General features: G+C 43.0%; 2 protein-coding genes across 2 annotated transcripts; both read left to right on the forward strand.

The window, feature by feature from the left end:
* The first annotated feature begins 8,375 nt into the window (after window positions 1–8,375).
* Window positions 8,376–8,936, forward strand: LOC135503433 (uncharacterized). The gene has a single exon (XM_064797010.1). The coding sequence runs from the start codon at window positions 8,376–8,378 to the stop codon at window positions 8,934–8,936; it is 561 nt and encodes a 186-aa protein (XP_064653080.1).
* A 104-nt stretch (window positions 8,937–9,040) lies between these two features.
* LOC135503434 (uncharacterized protein K02A2.6-like) lies at window positions 9,041–10,009 on the forward strand. Its single transcript, XM_064797011.1, has one exon. The coding sequence runs from the start codon at window positions 9,041–9,043 to the stop codon at window positions 10,007–10,009; it is 969 nt and encodes a 322-aa protein (XP_064653081.1).
* Window positions 10,010–13,540: the final 3,531 nt, after the last annotated feature.

Consider the following 13,540-nt stretch of genomic DNA (forward strand, 5'->3'; position numbering starts at 1 on the left):
TTTGGAAGATGTTTTTCGGAGGTTTCGGCTGCAGATCACAATGATGTTTCTATATGTCAATATATTCATTGTAATTCCTATACCTTTAAAATATTGAGATGGTATCTCATCACTGTCAGCAGTTTTGTTGACATCAGTTGATAGATGCACGATCACGGCGTTGAGGAAATATTCTTCATTTGCTATAAATTGATCCAGCTGGCATGGCTGTCATCTTCGGAACTGCGTAATCATTACGCTCGTCACTTTGAGGAAGCGGGATAGAGGCAGAAAAGGAGCACTTGGTCAGTGGTCGGTATCACAGGCGTCAGCTTGACCAGACCAATATTCACCTGGATTTATATATTTTACTACAAACAAGTTAAGTTAATGAATCAAGACAAGCACATGCTGCACCCACATACGGCATCATATATATTGGGCTGCATCTGCAATGCGGGGAAGTCATAAAAACAAACCACTATCCCCCCCCCCCCAAGGTAAAATCGAGATATTTTGCTTTTTGCCTTTTGTAGCCCATGCTTTATCATATTAAACACTGAAATAGTAAATCGAGAATTGTGGGATAAACTATTATACGGACAAATGTAAAACGTTAAGGTTGTTTTTCTCAATTTCTCAATTTTACAGTTACTGCAGTTTAGCTTGGGGGGGGGGGGGGCAGTATACCCTGGCATACCTGGGTCTAAGGGAATCTGTATCTCATACCTAATCTTGAAAGCACCATTCAGAGCGTAGACTGTACCATTGCAATCATTCCCCAAAACATATCATTCAAACATATTCGCTCTGCCAGAGTTGGCGTCCATTGGACAAGTGTTGCATGAAGATTATGAGATCCTTATCATATTTCGCATCATCACCGGCGTCATAGCCGTACTTGACGCAAGGACCCAACGCGCCACGTAGCAGCAAAATAGCGAAGCTGGCGAAACATTTATAACGGGTCACCCTGATCTCATTATGGACTTATAGCGCGATTATGGGGTTGTAACTATTTTGCTGTATATTGTCACGAGGAAGGAAAAGCACGCGACCTAACGCCGACCTATTTATGTAAAGTGATAATTAGAAGGTATATAGTTCAGGAAATGTTAATAAATAATCATTCCATATCGTCTTTTGAGAGCATTTTTAATTTTTTTAAATATATGCCTACGTCACAGAGTCTCGGCAATGGTCATTTTATAACAGTAGTCTCGCGCAGTCAGAAGTTATTTACGTATCCTGGCGCAAGCCAGACTTTCTTTGTACGAGACGTTTTTCAGCACGATGTATGTGGGCAGAAGCAACACTGCGCAAGATTACCTCGAGCAGGGGCTAATAATAGATTATGCTAATGAGCATACCTTCCTCAGTGAGTTTTCCCAGAATGGTCCATATCGCGCAAAGCTCGGGTTGTCTGTTGACTGTGCTTTTAAGGGAGACTGGCACATGCCTAGTCTCTCTTAAAGCACTGTCAACAGACACCCATATACCCCCTCACACTCGGAAACGACAAACGCCCACCCCTTCCTGCTACCTTGATACTTCTGGATATTTGCCGGAGGTATTGAGTTCACTATAGGCTCCTGCTACTACTATGTTGGATCTGTTAAATGCCCTGGCAAACACCACACTCATGTACAAAGGAAGTACTTCCGATAGAATCTCGAATAGTTCAAACCTTGAACAGTCTAGCTCATATTAATATCAACACCTAACTTATGATATCTTTTTAACTATTTAACCGTTTTCAATGCGGTTTGCACAAGGTTGTCGCAAATGTTGTTGTCTGTATGGTCATGATGATTACAATGAAGTGCACTATTGTCTTCATTATGTAATCGTCAATAAACAAAAGGTCCAAAAAATACCTTTTTTTATTTCGTGAAAAAAAACACGAAAAAAGCAATGGTGTTGTGGTACAGCAAAAAATAAGACTGCCTAGTGTGTTTTCATGTTGATATCTTATTACACTGGTTCTGAAATAACAGACTTTTTCTGTTTGAACATCAACCCTGGATAATTCATATTTGTGGTGACTTCTGACATTGTCCCTATATACTGTAAGCTCAGAACACGGCTACCCTCTCGAGGAACTGGTTACATACAATTATTTCCACAGAATGATACATGCTTCCCGAAATTGGTGGCTTGCATTGGAACTAACTTTCCCCCCCTTGTCCGTCATTAAAGGCATTCAAGTGTGTTGGTCAAACATGACTATCTCCTTTGTCCCTCCACCATAAGGCCTAGTTTCCCCTTATGACCTCACTATTTCAGACACTCAGCGCCCCATTGCTGGAAAGGTGTCTACACTACCAGCAAGAATTAACAAAGAACATTCTTTATGATTCTTGCTAAATCGCATCTGTTCAACAACCGTAGCTGTGTAATAAGTGACATGTCCAGTTACATCACGGTGTCAATAATCATGTCCCTCCTTCATTGAATGATGAGGTTTGAATAATTGTTGTGCAATAATTGGAATACTACAGAGGACCCTACATTTATTATATGGCACACTGCATGTCGAGTTTGTGGAGGATTTGGGGCAGATTTCAAAGGTCAATAGAAATAGTATCTATTGCATGTTGACATTTTTTTTGCAGAAATAGCACGATAGCTCGAAACCAAGATAAGATATCAACATGAAAACACCCCAGAAAGTCTTAGTTCTTGCTGTGCTGCAACACTAGTGATTTTTTTGGTGGAATCTTTCCTGAAATAAAAAAGTTACTTTTTTGGACCTTTTTAAAATGGTCAATTACATAATGAAGACAATAACGCATTTCACTGTAATAAGAATGGTAATTTATATAGACAACACGATTTGTGAAAACCCTGTCGAAACCACATGGAAATCAGTCTGGGCCCGGTTGCACAAAAGTTATGGTGATAAAAGTATGTTACAAATGTAGTTTATCGTTTTATGTTAAAGTCCCGAACTTAGCGTTAGCTAACATAACGCTAACATTGAGTTGCACAAATCAATGTTAGGCCCAATGTTAACTAACACTACTTTTAAGTAAATCAATGTTAGTTGCTGGGGACATTTCCCATAAAGCATTTGGTCCTCCTATCGAAAGCAAGATGGCTGCCCCCATAGAGAATCATTCATCTCAAAAGCAAAAAAGGGAGAGAAAACTGAATTTTTCGCACTCAGAAGCCCAAGTTTTAGTTGATCTTGTAACAAATGAACTTGGGATCTTGCGATCAAAGTTTTCGTCAGATGTGACAAACAAAATGAAAAAAACCCAAATGGGATGAAATTGCCCTAAAGGTTAGTTCCTTGGGAGTGGCCACAAGGACCGGGGATAACTGCAGGGAAAAATGGAACCAGCAGCTTTCAAAGGCGAAAGAGATCCATTCCCTGCAGCAAAAACACCAGAGAGGGACTGGAGGAGGGGTAAATAATGCCACAGGCCGACCCTACATTTCAACTGTCAAAACAATGGTTTCTCTGCAAAAACAGTATCTTTTAAAAAGTTTATTGTCATTGAAGAACTCCAAGTGGTTGATTCTTTGTCTAAAATGCTGTGGAGCTTGGAAAAATTGCCTGGAAAGCCACAAACAGGGCCTGGTTGTCCGCCATTTTGTTTCAGCTAACTCCAAAATACATGTAGGGATTTACCTTGGGGTTAGGAGGTCAGTTAAAGTTAGCGTTAACTTAACGCTACTTTTAAATTATTTTCTTTCTTGCAACCCAAATTAACATTTTGGAGTTAAGTTAACGCCAAGATAGTCTAACAGTGGTTTTTAACAATTTTTTACTTTTGTGCAACCGGGCCCTGGGCCCGGTTGCACAAATTTTGGGAGATATCACAAGTCATAGGTGTTGATATTGTAACACATTAACCTTTAGCTTCTCCGTTTCGTCTTGGGACAGGTTTGATTGGAGAACCTACCATAAAAATGTTATAGAAAACGAGTCACTCATAAGAGAGATATCACATTTTTTAGGTTTTCACTTTTGGCCCCTGGTGGCCAAGTAACGAATCAGAGGACCAGAATTCATTGTCAGGGGTCACCTGACCTGGGGGTCCTGTGCACTAAGTTTCAAGTTCATAGGCCTAGCGGTTAGGAAACGTGCAACTGTTTTTGAAACAGGATACGACGGACGACGACGACACGGACGCGGGCGACGACGGACACTGCGGTGTTGTATAGACACCCCTACGGTGAGTGAAAAAAAGGGATATGGTCCGTCAGAAACAGCATTGCCCTCGCTATGGACACCAGGCAATGACAGGGGATGTGACAGGGGCACAGCCGTACTCCCCACACATACACAGTTGAAGCAATAACTGTCTCTTCAAAAACCTCTGATTTATCAGCAGAACGCACAAGGAGATTAGCATGTTAAGTAACGGTGATGACCTGTCAATAATTGTTCAACTTCGCAGCAGTTGAAAATGCCATTTTTGCAGATGTTTTCAAATGCAGAATCGAATGCTCATTTTGTCTCGTCTCCTTTCGCAGAGAATAGTTTTCATGTCCTTTTGTGTTTCCAGGAGCCTCATAGCCTGGTGGTTAACACTGCTGGCTGCCACGGTTTGAATCCGAGGAGATTCCAAGATTGTATTTCTGGATTAACCCGCGTGGCTTTCAAGGAACTAAAACTCCTTACTCTTCGCATGTACAGTCTAGCTCATATTAATATTGTAACGGGAAACCTGTCCAGAGTGGTCAAGGTGTCACTTGAGACAGGGACAAAGGCACAATCAGGAAGACATTTCTGAATTCCTTAGGCAGGGACTTCCAAAAGGGATCGGGGCCATGAGTATATTATCGGAGGATATGAGTCAGGCAGATGAACACGCTACTCCACCACAAAGGACAGACACAGATTTTAATATTAACACTTGGCTCTAAATATTTACAACTATACGACATACAGTGACACAACATGGAATTCTTTAAACACGACAGTCAGCTCTTGGTCTAATTAATACCCCCCCCCCAAAAAAACAATCTCATTCATAACTACAGTAATTGGTTGATAGAGGGATATTGACTCATGTCGATATCCTCCCCTTCTATGAGACGGACCAAGAGTTCGATTAACTGATCCAAGAACACAACTAAATCTTCTAGTTCTATATAAGTGCCAATGATGACGATATCATCTAGATATATGTGCACACTTGGTGCATTCAAGGGAAAAGAAGGTTCTGCACCAACTTTAGGCACAATTTGTGACTACACTTCAAAATCCTGAGCTTTGAAATCGACATCCCCAAATGCTATACACATAGTTTTACCAAATGAAACACTTTAATGCTCAAAATATCCTGCCTTTGAACCACTTTAAAACTTACAGCACGTGAAAACAAAGTTCCAGCTTCAAAAGAAATCGATGAGTATGACGTCATCAAACATGGCGGACAAGTTTACAAAAGTCCGAAATTGCACCCATAAAAACACTATATTACAAAGACACAGTTACTTATAAACTTACCAGGAAGCTCGAGGCAAATTGGTCCTAGGAAGACAAAGGTCTCTCCAAAGTTTAATGGTCGAACACCACACAGTTTTGTGTAAAATTGTCCTCAACCACGAAAATCTGCTCCGGTAAAAATCACCTAGTTACATATAAAATGCTAACCCGGAGAACGAGTACTGACGGCACAGCGGTTTATGTGGACTCAAGTCCAAGTAAGGATACATCACATATCATGTGGGTTTTTGATTTGACCTAATTGTCAAGGTCATAGAGGTCAAGTGGCATTAATTGTACGTTTGAGTGTAACTATGGCAGGTTTTTCCTAGCTGATAAAATTATGAACTTGAAATTTAGTACACATGACTCCATACATCATATAACCTCTGACACCGAATTTCGACCTGATCTGATTCTCGACTTGGCCACCAGGGGGCCAAAACAAAAAAGGTAAAAAGTGCAATATCTCGCAGTGACCTTTTTTCGATGATATTTATATGGTAGGTATTCGAAGCGATACATCACGTCATGCCGACTTTGGTTTAACCTATATACTATACATGTAGAAAGGTTCTTAGCCAGGATGAATTCTTAACCACCAAAATATCTATACGGTGATCACAATGGCCCCTGTTCGTTTTATTTAAGTTAGTGCTATAAGGCCTACCGCTGCTAAATTATATCTTTAATTAGCCATTCTATACTCCGATCTGATCAGGCGCTAATATCATAATATTCATATTGTATCCTTCAGCTGACTGTTAGCATGAACATCAGTGTGTGCTCCTCCGTCGTGCCAGATTATGCATCTCTTATGGTGTCATTCTACATGAGCCATGTGTCCCACTTTAAGCGTTTGACGTGTTTGGTTCGATTACCACGTTTTGATATGAGCATTGTTATTCAAGCAAACTGCTAATCCAACACAATAATCATGTACTTAACACGTGGCCAAAAGGTACTGCGATCTCTTTACCAGCAATATTGTTAAACAAACCCGTAGTGACAAGTAGGTAATTTAGCTCATGATTGCAAAACACTACTTGTATAGTTACCGATGTAAAGTCCTTCATTGGCAATTATATCGACTGTTATATATTGAATGGGTCTCCCGTAACCTTACCGCAATGATTACCAACATAGCCTTAGAAATGTTATCTTACATAATCTTACATACCGAAGTGCTCCACGAACGAGCGAGTTTTGTCGCTACAACGATCACGTTCACATGCGACAAAATTCGCACTCCGAATCGCAATCATAATGCAGCAGCCACTTGGCCGTATGGGATTGTCATCACGTATCGCTTTAGTTATCAGGGAGGTTAAGATCAGCTCCTACTCCCACTCCCACTCCGACTCCCGACTCCAACTCGAGTCGGGAGTCGTGACGCAATGACGCGGTTAAGAAATTCCGAACCCGACTCGTCAGCCGGGTAGTCAGTTCCGCTGTGTAACGATAGGTGTCGTAACCAACTAACTTGATGCACTTGTTCTACATAACCATTACAAAGAGTTAAAACCCATTTTATGATAATAATTTATTAAGAAATATTGATTTTTTTCAAGTCGGAGTAGTCGGAGAATACTTACGACTCAGGCAGGTCCCAGTCGTTTTCACGAGCGAGTAAACAACATAACGCGGTGAAACCCCGTTCTTATTGATGACGTAGTTCACAAAAAGGGAATCACCCGGAGTGGGAGTGGGAGTCGGAGCTGATCTTAACCTCCCTAATGAAGTGATAGTCGGGATCCCGATGTTTGAAAGTCGAGATTTGAAGTTTAAATTGTGATGTTCTTTCGGAAGTGCATAACGATGTGTTCAATGAATTAAGCCCTTCAGTACAGGGAATTTCTTTATGGTGGTGTATTTCTTTCAGCAATCAAGTGGCATAGTCTTGTAGAGGAGGTAAATACCTTGCCAGCCACGTTATCATGTTTGTTTGGCAGCTTTCTGAGAGTTCCGTGCCAAAGCTAATAAAATAATCAAAAGTTGTGCAGCTTGCTGCGACCCTTCAGTACTCCTGGACCCGCGACCTCCCAGCTGACGACCTTTGAGCGGGCTAAACATTATTTTTCACTGCGAGTATAGGATTTATTTATAATCATTCATCCTCTTTTTTCAAGTCAGGCGGCTGGATATGAGAAGAATAAATTACATGTGTCTCATAATCAGCTTGTTCAGGCTAGCCCGGAATCGGGCATGGAAACAACTACAACAATGTCCAGGGCTTCTAAGATGGCTTCCTGTATTTCAGGATTTGATATTAAATTGATGTTGCATAAATCCGCTGTTTAAAGAATATATTACCCCATCCTGAAACATGGTGGCAGCGTGTCTTTAAAAAGAGACTCAAAGAACCCAAAGGAGAATAGATTTTTGCAGACATGGCAAAAATAAGCCCACCAGAGCCTTTCAAGTTTGACAAATCCGGTCAGTGGCCAGAGTGGAAAAGAAGGTTTCAGAGATATAGACTGGCCTCAGAACTTACAAAAAAAGATGGGGAAGTACAGGTTGCAACCCTTATCTACAGTATGGGGAAAGAAGCCGACCACATCTTCGATAGTTTTGGCCTGTCAGAAGCGGACCAGAAAAAGTATGACACGGTCCTGGAGAAATTTGATGCACACTTTGTTCGTCTTGAACGTCTTGCCAACATTAGAGGATGTCATTCATGAATTGTCCGCGCAACGATGTTCACAACTTTGGATGCTTCCAGTGGCTATTGGGCCGTCCCCCTGCACGAGGAGAGCAAACTTCCCACTACTTTCATCACACCGGCAGGTCGTTGTTGCTTTAAACGTTTGCCATTTGGCGTTAGCTGTGCGTCCGAAATTTTCCAGCGCATCATGAGTGATTTGCTCAAAGACACCGGAGCAATAGTTTGGCAGGATGATATCCTCATTTTCGGCAAAACTGCAGAGGAACACGACGAGATGCTAAAAAGGTCATGAAAAGGATTGAGCAATCCGGATTGAAACTCAACAAAGTAAAATGCAAGTTCCGTAAACCGCGACTCCGGTATGTAGGTCATAAGTTCGATAAAGTTGGCGTCAGCGCAGACGAGGAGAAAATCCAGGCGATTATGGAGTTGGATGCACCCGAAAACGTATCAGAATTGAGACGGGTGTTGGGCATGATAAGATACCTTGGGCGATATCTTCCCAACCTTGCCACTGTCGTGGAACCAATGAATGAACTCTTGCAAAAGGATCGCGAATTCTCATGGGGACCGCAACAGGGTGAGGCTTTCCGCCGAATAAAAGCCCTTGTTTGCGATAGTCCAGTTCTAGCGTACTATGATGTCAACAAACCTACGGTAGTCAGTAGTGACACGAGCAGCTATGGAGTCGGCGGAATGATAATGCAAAGACACGGTGAAGAGTTAAAACCAGTGCGTTCTGCTCTGGGACACTCACAACTGCAGAACGCAATTATGCGCAGATTGAAAAAGAGTGTTTTGCTGCCACCTGGACATGTGAGAAATTCCGCAGATATTTACAAGGACTAGAGTCTTACGAGCTGCTTACAGATCATAAACCCCTGGTCCCGCTCATGAACTCTAGAGACTTAGACCAGGTACCCCTTAGATGTCAGCGGCTGCTAATGCGTCTAATGCCGTTTAATTTACGCGCGAAACATGTCCCTGGGACTACGCTTGTTGTTGCAGACGCGTTATCTAGACAGCCCCTGAGCGGTGAACAATCCAATACTGAATCAGAAGTCAAGATGTTCGTCAATGCAGTGGTTGAGGCAAGACCTGTGTCAGATGTTAAAATCGAGAAGATTCTCCAAGAGACGAAAGAGGACGAGGCACTTCAGGCGGTAATCTCACTCACGGCAGAGGGATGGCCAAAGCGCCGAAATCAGGTGCCAGTTACAGCATGCGAATTCTTCGATGTTCGTCATCGACTTTCCGTCGCTGGTGGATTACTTTTGTTCGGTGACCGCATCGTGATACCTCAATCGATGAGGGGTGACATTTTGAACCGCATACACGAAGGACACATGGGTGTCAACAAGTGTCGCGACAGGGCTAAAATGTCCGTATTTTGGCCACGTCTCAATGCCGAGATCGCTGAACTCGTAGGTGGATGTGACTTTTGTCAAGAACAAAGGTCGACTCAGAAACACGAGCCGTTAATTGTAACCCCTCACCCAAAGTATCCGTGGGAGAAAATCGCTATGGACTTGTGCACTGTGAAGTCAGAAAAGTATCTAGCACTCATGGACTACTATTCTAAGTACATTGAAATAGCGCATATGCGTTCTACAACTGCCAGCAGTGTTATCAAGAAAGCAAAGGCAATATTCGCTAGATGGGGCGTGCCCCGTGAAAACGTCTCGGACAATGGCCCGCCTTATGATTCGAAAGAATGGAAAACTTTTGCGTCGGAGTGGGGAATAACACTCACAACCTTTAGCCCCCACAATCCTCAGGCTAATGGTCAGGGAGAAAGTGGCGTAGCCATTGCAGAGAGAATTTTGAGACAACCTGATCCCATAAAAGCTCTCATGAGTTATCGCTCAACCCCAGTCAGGTCAACTGGATACAGCCCAAGTCGTCTAATGATGGGCAGATAGATTGCGACAACCATACCAACACTCAGACGTAATCTCCGACCACAATGGCCAGACGCGAAACGCGTATCTGAAAACGTGAAGACAATGCAGCTGCAGCACAAACAGCAGTACGATAGTCGTCATGGAGTCGCCTCCCTGCCCGTGCTGACAGCCGGAGAAAAGGTACGAGTGAAACTGGACGGTCAGAAGAAATGGAGTGAGCCAGCTACGGTGGTGCAACACCACGCAACACCAAGATCATATATCATCAGATTCAGCGAAGGCAAGGATTATAGGCGCAATCGACGTCACCTGCAACGAAATCCGTCGAACGTGCATACCGGTGAACCTCCAAGTGCCGGTTCTTTTACAGCCAACGTCGTTCGTCCACAATCGTCCAGGAATCGTACGAGGCCAATGTCGCCTGCCAGGAATTTTGCTGGAACGCCAGCTCCGTCATCATCAGAACCGCCTGCGTCACCTTCTCAACCGGTAACGCCACCTATGGTGGAATCGAGGACAAGATCTGGGAGAGAGATCGAACCCCCAGTTTGGTCGAAAGACTACGTAGAGGTTGAGATGCACAACTTATACCGATACTTAAACTTATCACTTATCGAGATACGTATACGCTCTTACTTATCTCAAATCACCTTTAGAAAACCGAACATATACGTATAACGTATACATTATCTTCTATAACCCCTTGTCTCTGATTCGGTGACAATCATACCGCTCAGCAAATCGCAATAGGTCTTGTATTTTAGAGGTTGTTCCATTAACCAAAATGGCTGCTGTTAACGATATAATTCTTGGTATTGCGGCTGATGTTCTTAAGCCAGAAGATGCCATGTTACTCATTTTGCATGATGATGAAAGAGAGAAACCAAGGCGGTTCGGCGTGTTGCTGCAGGATCTTGATGGCGAGACATACCGCCGCATATTTCGCTTCGAGAGGCAGGATGTGGAGCGGTTGTGCTTGGCCCTCCAAATCCCAGAAATGGTGACGTGCCGAAATGGAACTTCAGTTCATGGTTTAGATGCGTTTATACATGTTCTGTTGAGACGGCTTGCCTACCCGAATCGGTTGATCGATATCTCAATCGACCACTGGAAGACACCAAGTGAGGTGTCATACATTGTTAATAGAATTCTTGATCTCATTTATGATCAGCACGCTCATCTACTGGATGATTTTCACAAGGACTGGTTGGCTCCGCCAAGGCTACGGGAGTTCGCCGACGCAATACGAGACAAGGGTGCCCCCCCCCCCCCCCCTAGAAAACTGCTGGGGCTTTATTGACGGAACTGCGCGCGCCATCTGTCGGCCAATTCGAAATCAACGGCAAATGTACAATGGCCACAAAAGACAGCACCGCTACAAGTTTCAATCCGTCTCCGCCCCGAACGGGATGATTGCGAACATGTATGGTCCAGTAGAGGGCCGGCGTCATGATGCCGCAATGCTGAGAATGAGTGGGCTGCTTGACCAGCTCGAGGCTTTGGATCGTCAAGCTCCTGGGTATATGTTATATGGTGATCCAGCCTACCCGATTCGCCCCTATCTGTTGAAGCCGTTCGGAGGAGCTGCACTGAACGACCAGGAGGCCGAATTTAACAGGAGGATGTCCCGGCTCCGAGTCTCTGTGGAATGGACATTTAGGAAGATCATTTCAAATTTCGCACTTCTGGACTTCAAAAGTCAAAAGTTGTACCTCCAGCCAGTCGCTAAATATTATATAGTTGCTGCGATCCTCACTAACTGCCACACCTTATATGGAATTCAAACGGGGAGTTTTTTTGGACTTCAGCCCCAACTCTTCAGCAGTTTCTGCAACTTAATTGAATGGACGTTCCAGCTGTAGAAACAACGTAACCATGGTAACGAATCAGTTAACTTTGACTTGACTTTATTTTTCAGTTAATTTGATCAAAACAGTTGACAAATAAAACTTCACTGTAAAAACTAACCGCCTAAGTTAAACTGTGGCCGGGTGAAAGTTAACAAAACGTAAACATACAAATTTGTGAGGTAAAACATTGTAGTCTACTCATTTCAAGTATTTAATGTACATGTATATAAGGAAGTATATGTCAGAAATAAAAAGAGGCCTAAAACAACATGTTGTCGTATATCATCTATGCAATGTGAACCACCATCGTTCTTGTTCAAGTTAGTGTTCATTGATTCGATGATTAGAAAATCATGGCCCGGATCATTTCTTCATAAACCTCTTCATCATGTTGAACAAAAACTTCTTCTCTTCTCTTTCACTCTCAAGCCTCAGCCTCCTTTCATCCTTCTCCAAGTCAAATCGAGCAGTATCCAGTTCTAGTTGTTTTTTCTTCAACTCAATCTCCTCCCGCTGCAGCCCTTGGTCTTGCTTAGATTTGTCGGCCAAAAAGTCCAGCGCCTTGCTGTTCGTGGTCCTACTCCGGATCCGCTTAGCCACACTTTCACCATTTTCATGACCTGAAATTGTAATTAACCTGAAATTATTTTTTAAGGGACACGTAGTAGCCAGTAAGGACTAGTCAAATTGAAACTTAATTTGGCCAAAACAGACATCATGACCTTTCTTTATTACCATCAAGATGGTGATAGACAGAGCGATCCCACCTATGATCTTTAGAATGTATACACTAACCTTCTACTGGGGCTGACAGAGTTTCCATCGCTTTCTTCCGCAGATCCCTGGCCTTCGCTTCTTCATCCCTTTTCGCCTGTTTTTTCTGCTTTTGATTCCTATCAGCTTCGTCACGAAGGTCAAGTATTTCCGAGAGAAGTTGTTCTTTTTCCCCGAATTCATGTTCGACTCCAGACCTGAGAGGAACACAAATTGAAAATATTATTTCATAACCGAGTAGTAGGACCCGCAGCGCCAATCCTTCACGCGAAGAAAGGGAATCCGCAGAGGTTGATAACTTGACGGCATTACAGTTAGAGAGGTAGGTAGGCCTCGACTATGATATGAAATTTGGTGGATTGTCGTCTTTGGTGTTTGTTTTTTTTGTTAAACTGAGAGAAAAATTTCCAAGTGAGGAGGAGAAAGAAGTTCCCATGAAAAAAAATTAATAAACCAAAACATCGACATCGATAACAGAATGTAATGAAGCATCATCTTGTTATAGCCTATTCATGAGGCGGCACTATTACTCACGCTTTCATGTCCTCTTTCTCGGCCTTTTCAATTTTGGCCAAAAACAGGAGAGTTCTCTCTCGCACTCACCGTACACCCACGTCCAATACTGGTCTTGCATCTGTAGCGGATGCTTTTAATTTTTCCTCCACCGAGACCCATGATCCCTCGACGAAAGGGTTCTGGGTGACAACTTCTCTAAGTAACATGATGTCGTCATCTTCTGAAAAGTGTACCCTTTTCTTTCTTTTCTGCGCCATTCTGAAATTCAAAACCATCCAAATAATGTGAGCCCGCCTGCATGGAACCGGAGAAGAAAACGTATAGATCAGCAATTGGCCTACAACATCCGGGCTTCAATCAGCATCAATTCTCAATCAAAGGAAGAATGCAAGCTAGCTAGCAATCGACG

Source organism: Lineus longissimus, chromosome 19, assembly GCF_910592395.1.
Source record: "Lineus longissimus chromosome 19, tnLinLong1.2, whole genome shotgun sequence".
Classification (NCBI taxonomy): domain Eukaryota; kingdom Metazoa; phylum Nemertea; class Pilidiophora; order Heteronemertea; family Lineidae; genus Lineus; species Lineus longissimus.